General features: G+C 41.8%; 1 protein-coding gene across 1 annotated transcript in view; it reads right to left on the bottom strand.

Moving 5' to 3' along the window:
• Nucleotides 1-23,119, bottom strand: part of mdn1 (midasin AAA ATPase 1) — a 187,776-nt gene that overhangs the window by 111,786 nt on the left and 52,871 nt on the right. Inside the window, exons 20-30 of the mRNA XM_080192761.1 lie at nt 22,952-23,065; nt 21,761-21,908; nt 20,680-20,790; nt 18,903-19,054; nt 16,118-16,296; nt 12,470-12,678; nt 10,239-10,385; nt 9,860-10,001; nt 5,607-5,741; nt 2,857-2,995; nt 260-398 (exon numbers count right to left, since the gene is read on the bottom strand). Coding sequence (XP_080048887.1) covers nt 260-398; nt 2,857-2,995; nt 5,607-5,741; nt 9,860-10,001; nt 10,239-10,385; nt 12,470-12,678; nt 16,118-16,296; nt 18,903-19,054; nt 20,680-20,790; nt 21,761-21,908; nt 22,952-23,065 — 1,615 coding nt within the window. The remainder of the gene's footprint in view (nt 1-259; nt 399-2,856; nt 2,996-5,606; nt 5,742-9,859; nt 10,002-10,238; nt 10,386-12,469; nt 12,679-16,117; nt 16,297-18,902; nt 19,055-20,679; nt 20,791-21,760; nt 21,909-22,951; nt 23,066-23,119) is intronic.

Genomic DNA, 23,119 nt, shown 5'->3' with positions numbered 1-23,119 from the left:
GTTCCCAGCTCCAAAGCTCGTACATGACCTGATTTGCCTCACAAATGTAATTTTTCAAGTTGATGTTCTACACTGTTCGGCTTCCACTTATTTACCTCAGTCATGTTGCTCAAAAGATAATTCAGGTCAGCAAGTCTAACGGCTGGTTGGTGAACGAGATGACAGAACTTGTGGGAATGGAGGCAGACCCAAACTTTCACTGGCTATTGGACACTGGACAAGAGAATGACAAACAATTAGAGAACAACAGCAGGCCTACCTTTTCATTGGAACTATGTCTGACAGGCCTTAGGCCCCCAAGGAAGTCAGATGTTTCCAGGTGCAAGTGGCAGTTCACTGTGTGGAGCTCTTGCTCGAACATGGAAGCAAACATCTGGCACATTGTGGTCTTACCACAGCTGTACAAAACAAAGACATTCCATATTCAGTTACTGTATCCATACGATATTGAAAAGCACTAAAACCTAGTGAGGAACAGCATGGTGATCAATACAGATACTGAAGAATTACATCATGATTCAAAATCATTTGGACTCAAAAAAAAACAAATCTCATCCAAATACGAGTTCCAGCTTGAAATGGAATATCGAAAAAACAATACTCAATATCAGATAGTGGGTGGAGTAAGTGATGCTGAAGTCCATACAGAATGTTGGGATATAAAGACAAGAAAGAAAGTTTAAACACAATGGTTAGACCTCACCTAGAGCAGGACAAACATGCATTTATGTTGTAAATTCACTACAGAGAAACACAAGGCAATATGACAGTTATGAGTTCTTCAGAGCTCGTTCTTATTTTTATTAATTCACAGGAAGTTGGCTAGGCCGGCATTTATTGCCCATTCTTAATTGCCCTTGAGTCGTCAGTAGTGAACTGCCTTCCTGAACCGCTGCAGTCTCTGTAATCTAGGATTTTGACCCAGCAATTCTGAAGGAATGACAATGTATTTCCAAGTCAGGGTGTGTCTATCTTGAGTGAAACTTGCCGATGGTGGTGTGCCATGTGCCTGCTGCCCCTGTACTTCCAGGTGGTAGCCATCACAGGTTCAGTAGGTGCTGTCAAAGGTGCCTTGGTTTGCTGCTGCAATGCATCTTATATATAATACACACTGCTGCCACTGTGTACCGATAGGCAAGGGAGTGAATGTTTAAGGTGCCAAACAAGCAGGCTGCTTTGTTCTGGGTAGTGTTGAGCTTTTTGGAGCTGCACTCATCTAGGCAAGTAGATAGTATTCCATTGCACTCCTGACAAACATAGCTGTGTGTTGTTGATGATGGACAGGCTTTGGGGAGCCAGCAGGAGAGTAACAAACATAATTCCTAGCCTCTGAGCAGTTTTTGCAGCCACAGTACTTAAGGCTAGCTCAGTTAAGTGTCTGATCAATTGTGACTGTAGAACACTGATAATGCCACTTAAAGTTGAGAAGATTGTCAACACTCTTATTGCCTGGCACTCGTGTAATGCAAATGGAATGCTACATGCCAGGTAACAGCCCATGCCAGAATGCTATCTAAAGAACTGCAAATGGTCCTGAACACTGCACAATGAACATCCCCATTTCTGACATTATGAAAGGAGTTACGGTCAATGCAGCTGAATATGGTTGAGCCTAGTACTGAACTCCAAAGATGACTGGTGTTCAAAATCCAAAACTCCAACCAGTTGAAAGTTCACCCCACCTGATTTACCCCCTGCACAGTAGTTAGCACTGCTGCCTCACAGCAACAGGGACCCAGGTTCAATTCTGGCCTTGGGTGACTAGTCCGTGTGGAATTTGCACATTCTCCCAGTGTCTCCATGGGGTTGTCCCCATAGTCCAAAGATGTGCGGGTTAGGTCGATTGACCATGTTACATTTCCCATAGTATCCCAAGATGTATAGGTTAGGATGATTAGTGGGATAAATATGTGGTGTTACAGGGATAGGGTTTGGGTAAGATACTCTGTTGGAGAATTGGTGCAGACTCGATGGGCCGAATTGCCTCCTTCAGCACTGTAGGGATTTTATGATTCCCAATGGCTTCAATTTTTCTAGCGATCCTAGATGGTAAAGCTGCCTTGCCATGAAAGGAAGGACAGTCATGTTTACCTCACCTCTGGAATCCAATTCTTTTGTCCATATTGAAACCAAGTCATTTTGGCTGAACCTCAAATACAGCAATCAAATGAACAGTAAATGCTGCTTGACTCACTTTGAACCACCCATTCCATCACTTTGCTGAGGACAGAAAGTCAGCTAATGGGAGAGTACTCTTTTGTGGACAAGATATAATTATAGAATTTTCCACTGTGAGATAGATGGGAGGTCTAATGGAACCATATTGGCTAGAGACACAGCTAACTGTTGAACACAGGTCTTCAATACTGTAGCTGATATCTTGTCCTGGCCCATAATCTGGAGCTACATCCAGTGTACTCAGCCATTTCTTGATACCATGTGATGGGAGTCAAATTGGCTGAGACTGGCTGCTACAATTATGGAGATCTCAAAAGGGATAGAAGGGTCATCCACTGTTTGAAGATGTTGCTGCTGTAAGTTTGTCAATCTACCCAAATTACTCCAATTAACACAATTGTGTTATTTCATTTATATATGCATTCAAATACAAAACACTTCCACCGGAATTTTACCGCCCCGCCAACCACAGGAATCGGAACGGGCACAGGGTGGACAATGGGAAGACCCATTGGCCTCGGGTGGGATTTTCTGGTCTCGGGTTGAACAAGATTGTAAAATCCCACCCTTCATTTAAATTCTACTTCAGTTTTATTAATCCAGATGCAGCTTTACTCACTATGGCACAAATATGCCAGATTTACAGATGAGAATTCCATTAAAATTGTGGATAATTACCCAGTTTCTCCAACAATGAGCACAGCTTCTCTGAATTGCAAAGCTCGTCCCACCAGAATTGCCAACTTTCGCATTCCATATGTCCACACAACATGGCGGAAATCTTCAGACACGGCTGACTTCAGGCCTGACCACATATCTGTGAAGTGGCAGAGAAAGTGAAAGGAGGTCATAAATTAAAGTTGTTACCTTGCTGAAGTCATGTCCAGCAAACGTAATACAGCACAATTCAGTACATTGGCATAAATGTTCTATTCCAGTGACATACAATCTATCCATCCCCTCAAAATGCAAGGTCAGAAAAAAATGAGGCTTAAGTGGAGACCTATTTTGAGGTTCCTAGAGCACCACTCTGCCAACACATCAAGATGCAAGCTTAGAACTTTATATAAAAATCTCATCTTAAATTAGCGCCAAATAGAATGGACAGGATAACACTACAAGTAATGATAGAGATTGGCAGAAATGTTTAAATTGCTTTGGTGTTTACAAGGGAGGTAGAACAGATCAACATGACATTGAATGAAGAAATCAGCATGAGATCATTGCATTCAAATCAAAATAGAGGGATAATTGAATAAACCAGGCAAACTCAAAGGATAAAGCTGCTGTTCCAAATGGATTGCATCCACATATTTTAAAAGAACAAGGAAAAGATAGCATAGGCATTACTAATCGTATTTAATAAAGTGTTAGAAAAATGTCTTGTGCCAGAGGACTGGCAGATGGCTAATATAATTCAAAATTTAAAAGGATGTACTCTGGGAGTCAAAAGTCAATTTAACATCAGGTAACTATGGTGGTAAATTTAGATGAGAGAAAATAAGAGACTCAAGTGAAGCAAAAGCTCCATCATGAGCAAAAATAGGACAATGTGATCCTTAGTAAAGAACAAGAAAAAAAATTACATTTATATAGACGCTTTCATAATCACCAGACATTGCAAAGTAACTGAAGCAGCTAATTGGCACACAGCCAGCTCCCACAAAAATCAATCTGATAAACGACTAGCGTTGATGTTAACAAAGCCTCCCATCCATTGACTCTGTCTACACTTCCTGCTGCCTCAGCAAAGCAACCAACATAATTAAGGACCCCATGCACCCCAGACATTTTCACTTCTACTTTCTTCTGTTGGGAAAAAATACAAAAGTCTGAGATCACGTACCAACCGGCTCAAGAACTGCTTCTTCCCTGCTGCCATCAGAGTTTGAATGGATCTACCCTGCATTAAGTTGATCTTTCTTTACACCCTGGCTATGACTGTAATACTACATTTTGAACTCTCTCGTTTCCTTCTCTATGAATGGTATGCTTTGTCTGTATAGCACGCATGAAACAATACTTTTCACTTATGTTCATACATGTGACAATAAATCAATTCAAAGTCAAAGAGTAATTAAAACTGAACAAGGACTCTAAAGATTACACTCCTCTCTGAAATAGTGCTGGGATATCTTTAAAACTCACCCAAGGGAGAAAATTGGAGTCACAGAGCTTTACAGCACAGAAATAGTCCCTTCAGGCTATCATATCCTCCCCTCCATTATTAACCCCTCTAGTAAGGGAAAAAAGTTTCTTCCGATCTACGTCCCTCAATTTTGTACACCTCAATCTGGACGGCTTTCGGCCATCTCTGCTCCAAGAAAAACAACTGTGGCCTTGACAGCCTCTCTTCATAGCTGAAGCACTCAACCAAGGCAACATCCTGATGAACCTAACTAACCCTGTGCATTTACCATGGCTAATTCACATCATTGAACATTAAGCGATAATTTAACATGGTCAAACCACCTAATCTGCAGATCTCTGGACTATGGAAAGAAATTGGAGCACCCAGAGGAAACCCACACACTCACAGCAAGAATGTGCACACAACCCACCACCCAAGGCCAGATTTGAACCCAGGTCCCTGCTGCTTTCAGTTATCTTTGGACATGTACCCCACGGTCCTCTATACTTCCTAGAATCCTACCGTTCACTGTGTTTTCCCTTGCCTTATCAGTCTTCCCAAAATGCATCACCTCGTACTTTAAGATCAAGTTCTATTTGCCACTGTTCTGCCCATCTGAGCAGCCTGTTTATATCTTCCTGCAACCTAATGCTTTCCTCCTCACTAGTTACCACAGCATCAATTTTTGTGACATCTGCAATCTTACTTATCATACCCCCATATTCACATCTAGATCATTAATGTGCACTACAAACAGAAGGGGACCCAGCACCAATCCCTGCGGTACGCCACTGGATATAGACTTCCAGTCACAAAGAAAAATTAACCTTCGATCAACACCTTCTATCTCCTGCTGCTAAGCAAAGTTTGGATTCAATTTGCCAAATTGCCCTGGATCCTGTGAGATCCTTTTTGATCAGTCTCTCATGCAGGACCACACCAAAAGCTTTACTGAGCCACGACAGATCAGCCATGATCTTATTGAATGGCGGGGCAGGCTCGAAGGGCCAGATGGCCTACTCCTGCTCCTAGTTCTTATGTTCATACAGACTAGGTCAACTGCACTGCCCGCATCTCCACACTGAGTCACCTCCTTGATAGATACCATCATCAAGCACGTAGCACTCCTTCAGTCTGCACAACGCAGTGTTAGCCTGTACTTTTGTGCTTAAATGGTGGAGTGGCATGTGAACCCACAACCTTCTGACAGAGGAACATGTTCTACCAACTGAGTACAGCTGACATAAAGGCAGTCACACAATAACTCAGTAAAACAGTCTTTTCTGTGAAAACTTACCCATTCTTTTTTCAAGACTTGCTTGCGAGAATATAACTTCTGGAACAAGCTTCCTTTTGAATTCTTTTTCAAGGATACGGTGAATAACAGCAACTTCTTCTTCTTTCCTCACACGGCCCGCCAGAAGCATATAAGCTGTCACAGTAATTAATAATCAGACAGAGCAACACCGTGTAATATTTATTAACAGTCACTGTAACGTTATACAACTGAAGAAATTCTGCAGCTCAAAAAAAGGTCTGGAGACAACATTTGTACCTTGCTCCTTAAAGACTATCAGCTACAACTCAACAGCAAAACCTCCTGCGAATGACATTTAAAAGGAAACCCAGGCAGTCAGCTTCAACTGCTCTTCTTAGAGAATTCATTCAGGTAATGCAAGTGCCCCTGGCAAGGCCAGCATTTGTTGCCCATCTCTAACTTGCCCATCTCAGCATTTGTTGCCCATACATCTAAGCAGATGTATGGGATTGTGGGTAATCTAGGAAGTTGGATCAGGAATTGGCTATCAGATAGGAGACAGAGGGTGGTGGTGGATGGTAAATATTCATCATGGAGTACAGTTACGAGTGGTGTGCCTCAGGGATCTGTTTTGGGGCCACTGTTGTTTGTAATTTTTATTAATGATCTGGATGAGGGTATAGTTGGGTGGATTAGTAAATTTGCTGATGACACCAAAATTGGAGGTGTGGTAGATTGTGAGGAAGGGTGTCATAGTCTGCAGGGAGACTTAGATAGGTTGCAGAGCTGGGCCGAGAGGTGGCGGATGGAATTTAATGCGGAGAAGTGTGAGGTAATTCACTTTGGTAGGAGCAACAGATGTGTCGAGTATAGGGCTAACGGGAGGACTTTGAATAGTGTGGATGAACAGAGGGATCTAGGTGTGTGTGTACATAGATCCCTGAAAGTTGGGAATCAAGTAGATAAGGTTGTTAAGAAGGCGTACGGTGTATTGGCGTTTATTGGTAGGGGGATTGAATTTAGGAGTCGCAGTGTAATGTTGCAACTGTACACTACTCTAGTGCGGCCGCACTTGGAGTACTGTGTGCAGTTCTGGTCCCCGCATTACAAGAAGGATGTGGAGGCGTTGGAGAGGGTGCAGAGGAGGTTTACTAGGATGGTGCCTGGTATGGTGGGGAGGTCCTATGAGGAGAGACTGAGGGATTTAGGGTTGTTTTCGTTGGAAAGAAGGCGGCTAAGAGGGGATCTTATTGAAACATATAAGATGATTAGAGGTTTAGATAGGGTGGATAGTGATAGCCTTTTTCCTCGGATGGAGAAAGCTAGCACGAGGGGGCATGGCTTTAAATTAAGGGGGGGTAGCTACAGGACGGATGTCAGGGGTAGGTTCTTTACCCAGCGGGTGGTGAGGGATTGGAATGCCCTGCCTGCTGCAGTTGTAAATGCGTCTAGTTTGGGGGCGTTTAAGAGATCTCTGGATAGGTTTATGGACGAAAAGGGATTGGTATAGGCTAGTGGGTCATTGTTTTTGTAACTGGTCGGCGCAACATCGTGGGCCGAAGGGCCTGTTCTGCGCTGTAATGTTCTATGTTCTATGTTCTATGTTCTAACTGTCCTCAAGCACATGGTGGTAAATTGCCCTCTTGAACTGCTATAAGGGTGTCACAGTGACACAGTGGTTAGTACTGCTGCCTCAAAGCAACTGGTCCCAACCGTGCCGGATATCTGGCTCTGAGATGCGCACGTGAATTCTGCCAGTCGGCCCACACGCGATTCTCCCAGCCTTCTAAAAAAAATTAGCACGCGGGATAGGAGAATCACCTCCATGGTTCAAGGAAGGACAGGATTGCCAGTTTAACATTCCAGGATATCGCTGTTTTAGACTGGAGACTTGGGCACAGAAACGGCAGATGGAGTTTAATCCGGACAAACACGAGGTGATGCATTTTGGAAGATCAAATTTAGGTATACTGTAAATGGCAGAACCCTTGGGAACATTAACACACTGAGGGACCTAGGTATGCAGGTCACAAGTTCCTAAAAATGGCAATACAGCTGGCCAAGGTGATTAAGGCAGCATATGGCATGCTTGCCTTCATCAGCCAGGGCATTGAGCACAGGAGTTGGCAAATCATGTTGCAGCTATATTAAACCTTGGTTAGGCTGCATTTGGAGTATTGCATGCAGTTCTGGTCATCACACTACAAGGATATGGAAGCTTTGGAGAGAGTGCAGAGAAGGTTCACGAGGGTGTTGATCCTGAGGAGATGTTGAATAAACTAGGATTGTTTTCACTGGAAAGATGGAGGCTGAAGGGCGACCTGATCGAGGTCTATGAAATTAAAGAGGCATAGACAGGGTGGATAGTCAGAGGCTTTTTCCAACAGTGGAAGTGTCAGTTACAAGGGAGCACAGGTTTAAGGTGAGGGGGGAAAAGTTTAAAGGGAGATGTGCGGGAGATGTTTTTCACGCAGAGAGTGGTGGGTGCCTGGAATGTGCTGCCAGAGGATGTGGTGGAAGCAGGTTCATTAGCAGTGTTTAAGAGACATCTGGATGGGTATATGAATAGGGAGGAAATAGAGGGATACGGACCAAATAAGGGCAGAAGTTAGGACATCATGATCGGCTTGGAGGGCTGAAGGGCTTGTTCCTGTGTTGTACTTTTCTCTGTTCTTTAACCTGCAGAGTACTTTCAGAATTTTCTCTTTTTATTTCAAGTTCTGTACTACCAAGCAACAAATTTAAAAAAAAGGTTAAGAAAGCATTCAAGAGACGTCAGCATGGTTTTGGTTTAAGCCAGTGGCAATAGAAGAATCAAGGAAAGTTGGTGCTGCTGGAGCAAGGAGTCTTTCTTGAGGCCAGCTATTTTGCAGCTGCCTTCTAAAAGCAGGCAGAATGAGATTAGGAAGTTTTTTTATTTATTCGTTCAACTGGCTAGACCAGCATTTACTATCCCCAATTGCCCAGCTTTGTGAACTACTGCAGTCCATGTATTATCGGAACACCCACAGTGATGTTAGGGAGTTCCAAGATTTTGACCCATCATCAATGCAGAACTGGCAGTTTAGCTCAATGGCTTGGAGGGGAACTTGCAGTTGGTGGTGTTCCCATGCATCTCCTGCCCTTGTCCTTCAGGGCAGTCAAGGTCACAAGTTTGGAATGTGATGAAGGAGCCTTGGTGAGCTGCTCATGGATGGTACACACTGCTGTCACTGCACATTGGTGGTGCAGAGAGTTTTGAAAGGTGGTGGATAGGATGCCAATGAGTTGCTTTACCCTGGCTGGTGTTAAGCTTCCCGAGTGTTACTGGAGCTACACTCATTCAGGCAAGGGGAGAGTAGTGCATCACACTCCTGACTTTTGCTGTATAGATAGTGGAAGGCTTTGGGTACTCAGGTGGTGAGTTACTCGTGGCAGAATACCCAGCCTTTGAAATGTGGACCCCCACACAAAAAGGTTGGACACTCTTATTCTAAGACAACAGCATTAAAAACAGGCAGTTTGCCCATCTGCCAAAGTTAACAAATCCTTCAAAAAAATTCTAGGATCCAAATCCACATCATCCCCAAAAATGGATCAGTTCTTCTTTGGGCCATATCCTGTGTACCAATTTGGTAAAATCTGTCCACTAAGTCAGATATATTGTTTACAATGTGACAAATAAACTGGGGCGAAAATAAAACCTCCATACACTTTTAGTGGTGGAGGTAAATATACCACAGAGCATTGAATAGTCTGATTCATCACTGCAAGGATCTTTGATCCCACAAATTTCACCAAATTTGGCATGTCAGTTGGATATCACTTACAGACAACATAGCTGACCACACAACTGATAGCAGCCACTATGCTTCATATATAAATATCTGATTTCCAGTTTACGTCACCCCAGAGGAACAGCAAATATTTAGTCGAATTCCATGCCTCTGGGAGCCCTCAGACACAAGGGGACTGGTATGGTCAATAGAAACAACGAATAAGAGGACTGGAGAAGGTAGGAACCAAAAAGTGCATCACCTCACCGAGTATGGCAAGACAAGTTGGTACATTAACAGATAGGATGAATCTCACACTTGCAATTTTCCTTTACAGCGTTCACAATGTCCAACACATTACAACACTAAGTCTGGAGACTTCTCAAAAGAAAAAGGAGAGAAGATCCAGATAATATCACAATGGGTCACTTAAACTTAGATGTTCTTCAGGTCTATCCCAAAGACAAAGAACACTGAATCACTTGGAAGCAGAAAAGGGCAAATAAACACAAGGGAAAAAAAAGGAAAATCTCTCACCATCAGTGGCTATATGTCTAATCCAGTCGTATCCTGGCATTAGTTTTTCAGCCAACCTATAGCGTTCAGCCCATCTAAACAGTTCTCTCAAGGTAATGAAGCCATGCTTTCCAGCAAAAACACTTGATCCCCTACGATATGCCTGTTTATAAAAAAAATTGTTAAAACATCACATTAAACAAACTAATCCCTTGCAGCCTTCAACAGCTTGCCTCTATATCATTGTCATGACTATTTGCAATTCAACTACTAGTGTCAAAATTGCTTTGATAATACAGTTGGAGAGGATTTGTATTTCTAGCACATTTTTTTAAAAAAATTCAACATTTCTCATGAGCTTGAAGACTTTCAACTTACAAATAATTGTTCTTAAAAATACCTGCAATTCCAGCATAACTCTAACTAGTTTTGTGCAGTAAGATGGGGGCAAACAGGATCTCTTGTTAAGAATCATTTCCAATTCAGCCCGTGGAAGCTCATCAAAATGCAGCTCTACAAAACGGTTCCTGAATGCCCTCGACAACACCTAGACAGAAGATTTAAAAAAGTCAAGGTTAGAAGAAAAAGCTAACTATTATACAAGTAAATCTTACCATAATCTTGAACTTAAAAAACTACTTCTCCCAAAGATTTGTGAAATCTGCGGAATTCGCTTCCCCAAAGCGTGGTGGATGCTGGGACAGTGAGTAAATTTAAGCAGGAGTTCGATAGATCTTTAATTGGAAATGGGTTGAAGGGTCACGGGAAGAAAGCAGGAAAATGGCAATGAGGAGGGAGTCAGGCATGATCGAATGGTGGAGCAGACGCGATGGAGCATATGGCCTAATTCTGCTCCTATATCTGATGAATCTAGGATCTTACAGGCAAGAGCAGATCCAACCAATAGGGCTGTTGGATAATGTGACCCCAAATTACCCCATACTTTCACAGTTCATGTTGTAATTCATAGCCGACATTTTTTGGAGTCATGAATTGAATCTGTAAATATGCAAAGTGAAAATAACTGGGGAAATTACTGACGGAATCACAATAATGTCAGAGTCAATGGCATTGTGCTTCACACTACTGGAAAATGCAACTGATTTTGTGCTTTAACGGAGTATCTTCTGTTTCAGACACTTTTCTCCCATTGTGCGGCTTTTTCTTAATGGAAAGTCTTTATGCCGTCAAGATTTGTCGGGTAGTAACTATTTTACCAAATTCCCAAATCTCTAACAAATCAAGGACAGCTCTCAAAAGTCACAAACCATACTCTAAACAACTAATGACAAAAAGAGAAAAAAAGTCCTCCCTCACCCTTTTGACATGGTAACTACAGTCCAATATCACTCCACTGACACCCAATTGGGTGAGACTGCAATTGGCTGCTTCCATTCTTATCTATCCGATCAACACCTGCAGTGGTTTTCACTTCCTGCTCACACACTGCGACATCCAGAGGTTCTTTAAGGATTTATCCTCAGCCCTTAATTTCTCATCTTTGTATTGCCCCTCAAGATCATTCAAAATGAAGTGATATCAGAAACAAAAATCTCACACTCCCTTGACCTCGCTGCCATTTGTAAATGGTCAGGTTACGTTTGACATTCAGTACTGGATACATAGCAATTTCCTCCATTTAACAATGGGAAAAATTAAAACTATTGCCTTCCACACCCGCTGCAAGCTCTGTTCCCTGGCCACTGACTCCATTCCCTCCTAAGGCTGAAACACAACCATGGTGCCATATTTGACTTAGGCATGAACTTCAGATCCCACATGTGTACCATTCAAAAGGACAACAATTTCAAACCTTTAGATCACCATCTGACTTTGGGCCTGTCTTAGTTCAATTGTTGCTGAAATCCTCATTCTTGCCTTTGTCACTACCAGACTCGACTATTCCAACACTTCCCATATTCTAACCTCTGGAAACTGGAGGTCATCCAAAATGTTGCTGCCTGATCTTCACTTGCACCAGGTCCCAATCCTCAATCTCCCCTGTGCTCACTACAAGGCAAGCAATATCTTGATTCTTACATACTCATCCGGGTTTCAAATTTCTCCATGGTCTCATTCCTTCCTACTCTAATGTCCTGCAACCCCATAACCAGATACATCCTTTGATCCTGGCATTTTGTGCACTTCCGATTTCAATTACCCTTACACTCAGCTCTCTGATCCTTACTTTCTGTAATTTGTGTCCTAAACCTCTCCATCTCTTGACAGACCCATGAGACTCTGCATACACCCTACCTCTTTGACCCACCCTTTTGGTCACCTGCCCTAATAGCTTCTTACAGCTCAATTTTTGTTTTTTTTTACATCCCTGCAAAACACCTTTTTTTTTTAAGGCATCATATAAATACAGATGGCCTTATTTCCTCATGTTTAGTTTCATAAAAATGAACACCAAGTAGTACAAGTTCCTGGCAGCTATTTTAACAATGCCATTTCACAACATTGCATTCAATTATAGTGACAATAAATGCTTGTTAAGCTCCATGACAATTCACTAGTATTTATAAAAGCTCTAATTAAAACAAACATTCACATTGTCTATATGGGACACATCCAGCCCACAGCGACCACCTCTGCAAGTAGGAAAACCAGATAAGATCAAAAACAGACCTTCCTGCCACCATATAGTCCAGGTGGGTTTTGGGTTGCAAAAAGCATGAATCTTGGGTGTGCTTTCACTACTTCCTGGGTCTCGGTTATGAAGAGCTCACGATTGTCATCGAGAAGTCGATTAAGTGCTTCCAAGACATCCGTAGGGGCTAAATTCAATTCATCAAGGATAATCCAGTGGCCCATTCGCATAGCATTAATAAGCACACCTAGAGAAAGAGAAGCACATCAGCACTTTTGGTTGCACTTTGACAAAATTTGTTACTCTATTCAAACTGCAATACCAACAAAAATCATTCATTCTAAAACATTAATAGCCCTGATTTTGTGGTCAGCTGACAGGGGATAGCGATTCTCCCGTGAACTCAAAAAGCGGCCCACAGAGGATTCAGCAGGTACTAGTGCATAGACTTCGTCAGTTTTTAAACTTGGCACCTTCTACGAGAGATTTGTGACATCCAGCAACAGGGCAAGAATAACCACAGTAAAAAGTCTGACAACATCAGGTTTTAGTCCAACCTATTTAAATAAGTTGGACTAAAACCTGGTGTTGTCAGACTTTTTACTGTGTTTACACCAGTCCAACACCGGCATACCCACATCAAGAATAACCACCCCAGACAACAAAGTAGAAAATAAAAAGCTGTGTATAAATTACATTCGATCACTGCACAGAAAACAAAATATAAACTGAGACATACATGTTCAATTCAGGGACAAATATATACAAATTAATACTGAAAACCTACAATTTTAAATGCTTTGGTGAGTGGGTGGGGGTGGTGGTGGTGGTAGGCAATGAAAGTGCACAGTTTGTAAAACGGGTTTTCATGATCAATCGTTCAGTAATACCTTTAGAAAATGTAGACCAGGATTTTCCAACCCAAGTCTCACCACAGCGGATGCAGCAAGCCAACCAAAAGTCCTTTTGGTGGGACAGGAAAATCCACCTTTATTCCTGAATGAACAAAGCTCAACATTTTCACTTTTTAATACAAGCAGCAAGACTAGTTAAAGCTCAACAAATTGAGTCTGTGAGCATTCCCTCCGGAGCAGCAAGGTAAGAGCATATCCCCAATCTTGCACTTTTCTAGCTGCTAAATGTGGTTTTCCATTTTAGGCATTAATAAGTGACAAGGGCCGAGCTGTCATGATCACTAGCACTGTGTGGGTTTCCTCTGGGTGCTCCAGTTTCCTCCCACAGTCCGAAAGATGGGCTGGTTAGGTGCACTGGCTACGCTAAATTCTCCCACAGTGTACCTGAACAGGCGCCGGAGTGTGGCGGCTAGGGGATTTTCACAGTAACTTCATTGCCGTCTTAATGCAAGCCTACTTGTGACACTAATAAATAAACTTGTAAGTAAGGGCCATCTTTTCAAATATTACGATAACGAAACATAGATTACTGTACAAAGAATGGCAAAGATGCACCACCCAATTCTCAGCAGCGAGAGAATGGGGATTGAAGAGAGAGAAATTAATCTCACTGATTCACACACATACACACACACATATCCCAAAGAATTGAACTGGAGTGTCACAAAGTTAGCTTGATCATTTTGCTCCACCTGGGGAACATTACCAATGTTGATATGGACGTGCACACAAGATAGGAGGTCGACTGAATAATCTCAACACTAAATCAAAAGGCTGGAACAATTTGCATCCATAATTGGCTTCCAACAAAAATACTGTGGGTTGCCAGCTTGGCTGCTTTGGAACCAGGAAGAAAGGATTATGTTGCACCAGCACTGGACGTTTTAGAATGGCATTCTGAACCAAGCTACATCACAGGATTCTGTTTAGCAAAGAGCCAAAAAGTTCTTGCTCATGCCTGGTGATAGTGCGGGCTGCTTATTTTGAGGCTTGATATGAAGGCAGCTCTCAAGTGAGGTAAAACTGAGCAAAACATTTTGCTCTTATTCCCTACTCAGAAATATGAAGCAATGGAGGTATGAAAATCACACCAATATCATGGAAAGAGATACAAGCAAGAAACAACACCATAACAGATGGTAAGAAGCATTAAAGAGAAAGGACAATGGTGCCAAAATTACCATACATTAAGAAAATCTCAAACTATTATTTTCGAAAGCCTAAATATAGCTACTGAACAGTTAATTACAAAGCAACAGTTTGAGCATTGGACCAGGGCAAAGTGCAATCAAATTTAACATAGTAAACTGTCAGAACCTGAAATTGAAAGAAAGGATGCAATAGAGAGACTAGGGAAGCAGAAAAGGAGAGACACACAAGGGGAAGTTAAACAGCAAAGTTGTAACACATTAAAGTAAATGTATAATTGAAAAATTATGAATCTAGACAAAAGCAATATTCCAATCCCCAAAATTAATACAAGTATTTATTCCTAAGATGTGGAGACTGCTGGCAAGGGCAGTATTCGCTGACCATCTCAAATTGCCTGTGACGATGGTGGTGAGCAACTGCCATCTGTGTGGTGAAGGTAACTTGTTGATAGGTAGGTGTAATAACTTCAATCAGGACCTTGAGGTTGGCCGATTGGAATACGAACTCCGTGATTAAGGAGTTAATTGATGGGCCAGTGAGTCCTTTCCTTCCATTTAACTGGGAGCGTCAGTTCCTCTGGCACTCCCAAAGGTAGACTCCTGACTGATAGCACACTGTGTACTGCCGTTGGAATTGTAAATAGAAGGGATTTTGGTGAAGGGACTTCAAGACTTATTATAATATGTTCCAGGATTTTTACACAATGATGAACAGCGATATATTTTCAAGTCAGGTGGCCTTTGAGGCCGTTTGCAAGATACCCGAGTGAATTGCTGCTTTGAATCTTCTGCACTGGTATCATGATGCAACCGTGGTGTAGGGAATCAACCTTTAAAATGGTGGCTGGGGTGTCAATTCAGTAGAAAATAAAATACTGCAGATGCTGGAATCTGAAACAAAAAACAGAAAATGTGGGAAAATCTCGGCAACTCTGACAGCGGAAAGAGAATAGAGCTACCAGATCCACAGATGCTCTGACGAAGGGTCATCCAGGCTTGAAACTTGGCTCTATTCTCTCCTTATCGATGTTGTCAGACTTGGAGATTTTCCAGCATTTTGTTTTTCTGTCAATTAAATAGGCTGCTTTTTCCTGGAAGAAGGTGAGGTTCTTGGAGATTGTTGAAGTTGCACTCAGCATGAGAGTACAAAGCATTCCATTATACACTCCTGAACTGAACCTTGTAAATGGTCAAAGGCTTTGGAAAATTACACATCACAGGGTACCCAGGTTCTGACTTGCTCTTATACAGCCAGTGTTTGTATTGTAAGGCTATTTAAATTTCTGGTCAATGGTGACTCCAAGGACACAGGTGATGGGAGATTTATTCTTAGTAGTGCTGCGAATCTCAAAGTGGTTAGAATCAGTTGTTCTGAAGGATAAGAGGGCTACCACAGCCCTCTTATATGGGGTTGGATCAATCAGCAATAAGTAGTAAACTGAAATATTTTAGTTCCTACTTTTATAACCAGGTTTTATCTGTGCAGTAGAAGTACCCAAGCTGCAATTAACAATATTATGCAAGTACAGCACATTATATGTGCATGAAAAATTAACTTTGTCATTCACAATCTTCGTGAACCATTTTCTATTACCTTCAATTAAAAAATAATTGCACAAACCTTCCTTAAAGACCAATTTTCCTGTTTCATCAGATGCATAGCAGCCAATATATTCCTGAATGTCTGTGTGTTCGTGATTATTGATCCGCACAGAGTGGTTCCCAGTCGCTGCTGCCAACCAGGAAATCAGACTGGTTTTACCAACTGATGTCTCTCCTTGAATAAGTACTGGATGAGTCCTTGAAGCAAAAACACAAAGGCTTTATTGTAAACAAAACATATTACTGACATTTAGCTAGCTAATCTTGAGCCTTTAACAAAAAATAGATGACAATTGTGGTGTTATTGTGCTATTAATGCATGTTAAGGGGTGGGACTGCTTTAAGATTCAGTGTTTTGTTACAAGTAGTTGGTTTGTCTGACAGGAATGCAGCAGATCTGGAGAAAACAGGATAATTACTCTTTTTGTCATACAAGTGTTTATTTAGCAGAAGGCATAATGGGGTATTTTTTGATTAAAGTAGTAAGATGAGTTAGGTATACAGGGACTGAGTCATTTGATACTGGAAATGGGAGGAGCTGCAGAAAAGCAGTTTCATTTTACGAAAGATGGTTGCTGACTGGAGCTGGTTAAATGCAGAAGCCTGGAAGCTTACTCCTTCTCTGAAATTTCCAAGGCTGTCAAAAGTTAAAGCAAGTATGCCTGGATTTGCTAACCAATTTTAAAAAATGGGGATATGTTTTAAACTATTGCTTAATTGGAACTGAATAGTGATAAGTTGGGAGCGGAGTTTCTTTTTGTATTCAAAAAAACGGTTAAGAGTTAAACTATTCCATTTTGTTAGAGTTACACTTAAACTGTGTTATAAATAAAGCTTGTTTTGATTTTAAAAAATCCCCAATTTGTCAGTAGCATTTGTCAGCAAAGCATCCTTTCCTCACATTTATGCTATAATAGAAAAATTGTTGGGGTCTAGTCTGGCTTCACAATATACTTTGGACTTTCTGACCTGGCACCTAAATATAAATCGGTATGAAATGTATTTGATTGAACATACAAATGGAACAGTTGTTTTTCATAGAATTCCTACGGTACAGAAAGAGGCCATTCGGCCCATCAAGTCTGTACCGACCACAATCTCATCCAGGCCCTGTTCCTGTAACCCCATGCATTTACCCTGCTAATCCTCCTGACAGTAGGGACAATTTAACATGGCCAATCCACCTAACCTGCACATCTTTGGACTGTGAGAGGAAACCATGCAGACATAAGAAGAACATACAAACTCCACACAGATAGTGACACAAGGCCGGAACTGAACCCAGGTCTCTGGCGCTGATAGGCAGCAGTGCTAACCACTGTCCCACCATGCCACCCATTTTTGTTTAAAGGTTACAGAGAACGGGATAATGCCATGTGGGTGAACAGATATGGGTGGAGGAAGAGAGCACAAAATTTAAGATGGGAATTGAAATTTCATTTTGTAACTTTTTAAATGAAATAATGATTTGTTCTGTTTATACCAAGCCTCCTTGCCTTTTATACCTCACAGGAAAGACACATCTTAACACCATCTATCAAATTAGCTCAAGTTGTAGTACTTGCACCAGTGTGCCAGCAGGCTGAGACTTCATGTCCGGCTCCAATGTCAGGATCTTTAAGAATGGCAAGGTTTCCCTTTCTGCCACCTTAAGAATTGTGGCCAATGCAAAAGTACCAATACTGGCTGCCCCTTGGCTCTTTCCTGGGATGTCAGGATTGCTGTACAAGGAGCAATTGGGCCGACTGAACCTGTATTCATTGGAATTAAAGTAATGAGGGGGCATCGCATTGAAACTTATAAAATGACAGGGTGGACAGATTAGATGCAGGGATGTCATTTCCTCTGGCTGGGGCCTAGACCAAGGGATCAGTCTCAGAACACTGGGTAAGCTTTTAGAACTGAGGGGACAGGAAATTTCTACACAGAGGGCAACGAACCTGTGAAATTCTCTACCCCAGAAGGCTCTGGGGGACAAATCACTGAATACATTTAAAACGGAAACAGACATATTCTGGACCCTAAAACGTGTCAAGGGTATGGGGAGGGTGCGTGTGTATGCTGTCGAGATGGAGGGTCAGCCATGGTCATGTTGAATGGTGGAGCAGGTCAAAAAGCTGAATGGCCTACTCCTGCTCCTATTATCGATGTTTCTTTATGCTCCAAAGAGCATCAGAAATCCAAGAGTGAACAGAAAAGAAAATATAAGCAGGGACTGGCTATTCAGCCTTCCGAGCCTGCTCTACCATTCATTATCCCAGCTGATCATCCAACTCAGTGTTCCAGCGTCCCCCCCACCCCATATCCTCTGATCCTTCTAGCTCCTTCTTGAAAATTTATAATGTTTTGGCCTCAGCTGCTTTGTGGTATTGAATTCACTGCTGTCTGGGTGAAGACATTTCCCATATCCTTGGACTGTGGCCTCTGGTCCTGGACTCCCATGCCATCAGGGGTCTCTCTCCGTTGAAAGTAGGTCATTGGGTGGGGATCTGTCTGTTGAAAGTAGGTCCTAATGATGGAGGTACAGCCTCCCTGCCACCACCCCAGGGGCTTATAAACTGCCTGCGATGGAAAAAAGTCACGTTCTGCTCCAGGACTTGAGCACACACTCTTCAATACTGAGACAGTGCTGCAATTTTTGAAGTGTTTAGCCAGGACCTCGTCTCTCTGGCCCAGTGCTTCAGATTTACAATGAAGGCTTCATGGCATTATTCTAGATTGGGGCTGATAGTTCATATGCCTGCATCAACCCATTTTAAAACACCGCAGTTTAGGAGGCAAAGATGAAAATCACACATTCCTACCCTGCAGCGACTACTCTTGCCAGATCCCTCAGGTTCAATTTGACAGAGGGTGTGAGGATGTACAGCTTGTCAACAGATGGTTCCTTATCTCCTGTTGTAATCCAGTAGCCTTCAATCTGTAATGACTGTCCTCCTTTTGGTTCTGGTATTGGCTAAAATGTTAAAGAAAAAGTCATTGTTTCCCCATTTTTAAATTCTGCATTGTTCTTCACTGAGCAAGTGATTTGATTTCATTATTTAAATCAAACACAATAGGCATTAAGAATCTGAAACACCACAATACATAGCTCAATCCTGCAAAGTGCACTGGTAGGTTATTTATGCAATGACTATTCAAGACAGATTGTATATGCAGTTAACAATGTGTTCAAGTCAATATTAGTGTCACAAGTAGGCTTACACTAAGTTAAATTAATCGATTAAGTTATGAAAATCCTCTAGTCACCACACTCCAGCACCCGTTTGGGTACACAGAGGGAAAATTTAGCATGGTCAATACACCTAACCAGCACGTGTTTCGCACTATGGGAGGAAATTGGAGCACCCAGAGGAAACCCATGCAGACATGGGGAGAATGTGCATATTCCACACAGACAGTGACCCAAGCTGGGAATCAAAGCTCTGTCCCTGGCGCTGTGAGGCAGCTGTGCTAGCCACTGTGTCATTGTGCCACCCCACTTATGTGACACCTTTAATGACTAAAGCATTCTAGGGAAGGTGACAGAAAACAATATCTGGAAAATAAATACATGAAAGCCAATTAGAAGATATTGGGCTAAGTGATCATAGGCTTGATCAAAGTGGCATATTTTAAGTAATGTCATAATGCAGTTTAGGGCATTGCAACTAAAGGCATGGCCAACAATGGTGAAGTGATTGAAAGTGGGGGAGGCTCAAGTAACTAGAATCAGAGTTGTTGTGCGAGAGGGAATTACAGAGAAAGGAAGGCACAAAGTCCCATGAAGGGAGGGGGGGAAAATGGGTGAATTGGCCTTACTACAAGTTAGTATACAAGTAGCAGTATTTTGGGTAACCTCAAGTTTACAAACTGTAGAATATGGAAAATCAGCCAGAAGTGCATTGGAACAGTCGGACTTAGAGGTGACGAAAGCATAGGTAAGGGTTTCAGGAGCAAACACACCGAGACAGGACAGAAACTATGAAGGTGAAAAACACTGAAAGTGAGATTGGAAGCTCATCTCAGGGTGTTAAGGACACTAAAGTTGTGAACAGACTGGGTTTACATAGGTACAGGACCACAATGGTTATATCACTGAATTAGTAATCCAGAGATCAAGTATAAATTCCTCCATGGCCAATTTAGACTTCTATCGCGGTTGAAGTCAATTAAATAATCTGGCAATGCAACCGTGAAGTAAAACTACAGTTTTACCAAAATCTGTTATGTAATTTCCACCAGGGAAGTGAGTTGTTTTTACTTGATCTGGGGTGAGAGAGACCAGTCCAAGGACAGAGTAATTGATTTAACTGTCCTGTTGCTGGGTTATAAACACCCGTTAGCTGTGTCAAACTGATGTGTCACCTTCACAGGGCATCTGACTTGGGGAAATGAAACTCATCCTCAGAGTTCACTGAAAACGTTAACTGGAGATCAAATTTAACTTCCTTGGGTTGTGAAATTGGATACATCACAGATAGTGATCATTTTCTACAAGTTTCTGCAACTGGCCACTGTGGAATGAGCCTTCGTTCCAGATCGGTTTGGTTTGAAATCCTAAGCCACAGTAAATTCACTGGCAAAAATAGAAGAAAATACCTGATGGAGAACAGCCTTGGCATTGTTCCCAATAATGTGACGGCAGATCAATTTTTCAACGATTGGGTGAGATACACGATCCAGCTGAGTTAGGAAACTCATGCAGAAACCCTGTAAAATTTCAAAGTTAGCATGGACGTGCAGCTCAAGTAACTAGTTCTGCATATATTTGTTATTTCTTTCAAATTCCTAATCAAGAGCAAAAGAACTAAGAGCAGCTGGCCATTTGGCCCCTCTGGCCTCCTCCACCATCCAAAAAAAAAAATCAATAATCATCTGCTCTTCACCTTAATTTCACATTTTTTGCTTGCCCTCTATACCCTCTGACGTTCTTGCAGATTAGAAATCTATCCAACTCAACCTTCAACATATTCAACTTCACCAGTCTCAAATGCAGTCTGGGGTACAGAACTACAAAAAGATTAACAAACCTCTCCTCACTTCAATTTTAAATAGTAGCTCCCTCATTTTTAAACTGCGCTCCTCCACAATTCCTAGATTCCTCCACAAGAGATGAGGAATCACCCTTCCAGCATCTATCCTGTCAAGTCCCATCATCTCATTTTTCTAAACTCAATTATCATAGGCCCAACTTGCTCAACATTTCTTCATATGACCCATCATCCCAAGAATAGGCCTTGCACACCTTCTCTCTGAACTTCCTAGTGCAAGTATATCTCTCCTTAAGTGAGGAGGCCAAAACGGTATCCAGCACTTCAGGCCCAGTCTCACCATGCCCTGCATTATTATAACAGCACTTCCTTACTTTTATATTGCAGGCCACTCAACCATGAAGATGGGAGTGAGGAGAGTAAGACAAAAACAAAATTGCATGGGGTTTATTCTAATTTCCCCACACAGAATATCAGCTTTTAAAGTAAAGGGTCTAAATTGGGTTTACATTAAGGGTCAACATAAGTAGCATTTTAGGAGGGTGAGAACACCTTTAAGTGCATGTTTTGGGAACCAAAGTGCACGCTTCAAGACACTTTCTTAAAATGGATGCAACAAAATAGTCCTTTGTAGTCAATGTTACGTACGCGAGTTTGACAATATTAACAACAGATGGCATTCATCATACCTCATACAATGATCGTTGAACGTTGTTACACGAGTTCATTGCTGCAAATTTAAGAGCGCGGCAGAGAGTCCGAAGACTGTAGTGGGGCCTATGGCCTGTACCATCCATTAACTTGACATTTGTCTCCTTGCGCACAGATAAGTAAAACCTAACAAAGACGGGCACATTTTCAGATCAACTATCAGTATTTACAATAAGACTGTTATCCATTTGGTCCCTTCAAAATGCTGCTGGGTTAGGAAATTTGCATCATAGAGGATGTGCTCCAAATATTTGTAGTAATAATTTGAACAACCTGTGGTGAAAGAGATTATACTGGTCTCGCCCAGGATTTGTGGTCTGGTCAATCTCCACTCTTGGGCAGAGTTCCAGCAGCACATCACTTTACACCAATGAAGGGAAATGCAAGAAAAAAGGATGCAGCGGCTCAGTGTTCCAACTGGAACATTTTAAACAAACTATGACAATTGCTTTAGAATAAGAGGATAACCAGATAGATAGAGTGCGAGGAGAAGAATATTATACTGAGTCGAAATTCCACAGTAATCGCAAAGCTGTGTGGTTGCCTGCAGGGCCTCATTAATATAGACTAGGCGATACACTTCAACACCTTTGTGGGATGTAATGGTTGTACGTGCAATGGTTCTAGAAAGCTACATTACGACTGTCACCCTCCCTCAGGCAGCTTGCTTACTCTATGTTATCCACAATGTTGGTTTGTGCTACATGCACATTGTAAAAAAATGTTTATTGGTCACAAGCCAGGATTAACAACAGCACAGGAAGCAAGCTGTCAACAAGATTCATTATTTGCACTGTTGAGCCTCAAGGGCTGTTTAAGTATAACATTATATTGTAGCAACAAGGCAATTTATCAAAGGACATAACAGTATCAAGGGCTGAACCTTGAAGCAAAAGAAACAGAACTTCAGCAATATAAATTGAGTTGAGAACTTGACATCTTATTGAGACTACACAGAGGAGCACATACATTAACACCTCAAATTTATTCTACTGACAAAGTGACAGCTGTAATAAAAATACGACCCAAGCAATATAGTCAAACTTTTGCTGCCACCCCCACATGAAGCATATGGAACAGTGTTTATTATCTACACTGCTAGCATTCACTTTTTTCCCCTCTCTATATACTTCAATATCCAGAAGTCAGAAATATCAAGTAATCCTTACTCAATGATCCCATGAATTGTTTTCTTGGTGACATTTAATCCCTTTAAGTAATCGGATACGAGGATTCGGAGATCTCCTTCATCTTCTAGTTCCTCAACATACAGCTCTGTAAATCTGTCAATGTAGAAACCAGCAAAATATCAGCATCATATTTTATTATTCAAAATG

This window comes from Carcharhinus amblyrhynchos, chromosome 7 (genome assembly GCF_965287045.1).
Source record: "Carcharhinus amblyrhynchos chromosome 7, sCarAmb.v2.hapA, whole genome shotgun sequence".
Taxonomy (NCBI): domain Eukaryota; kingdom Metazoa; phylum Chordata; class Chondrichthyes; order Carcharhiniformes; family Carcharhinidae; genus Carcharhinus; species Carcharhinus amblyrhynchos.
The sequence above is the reverse complement of the archived record's forward strand: the minus strand, read 5'-3'. Positions and strand labels throughout refer to the sequence as shown.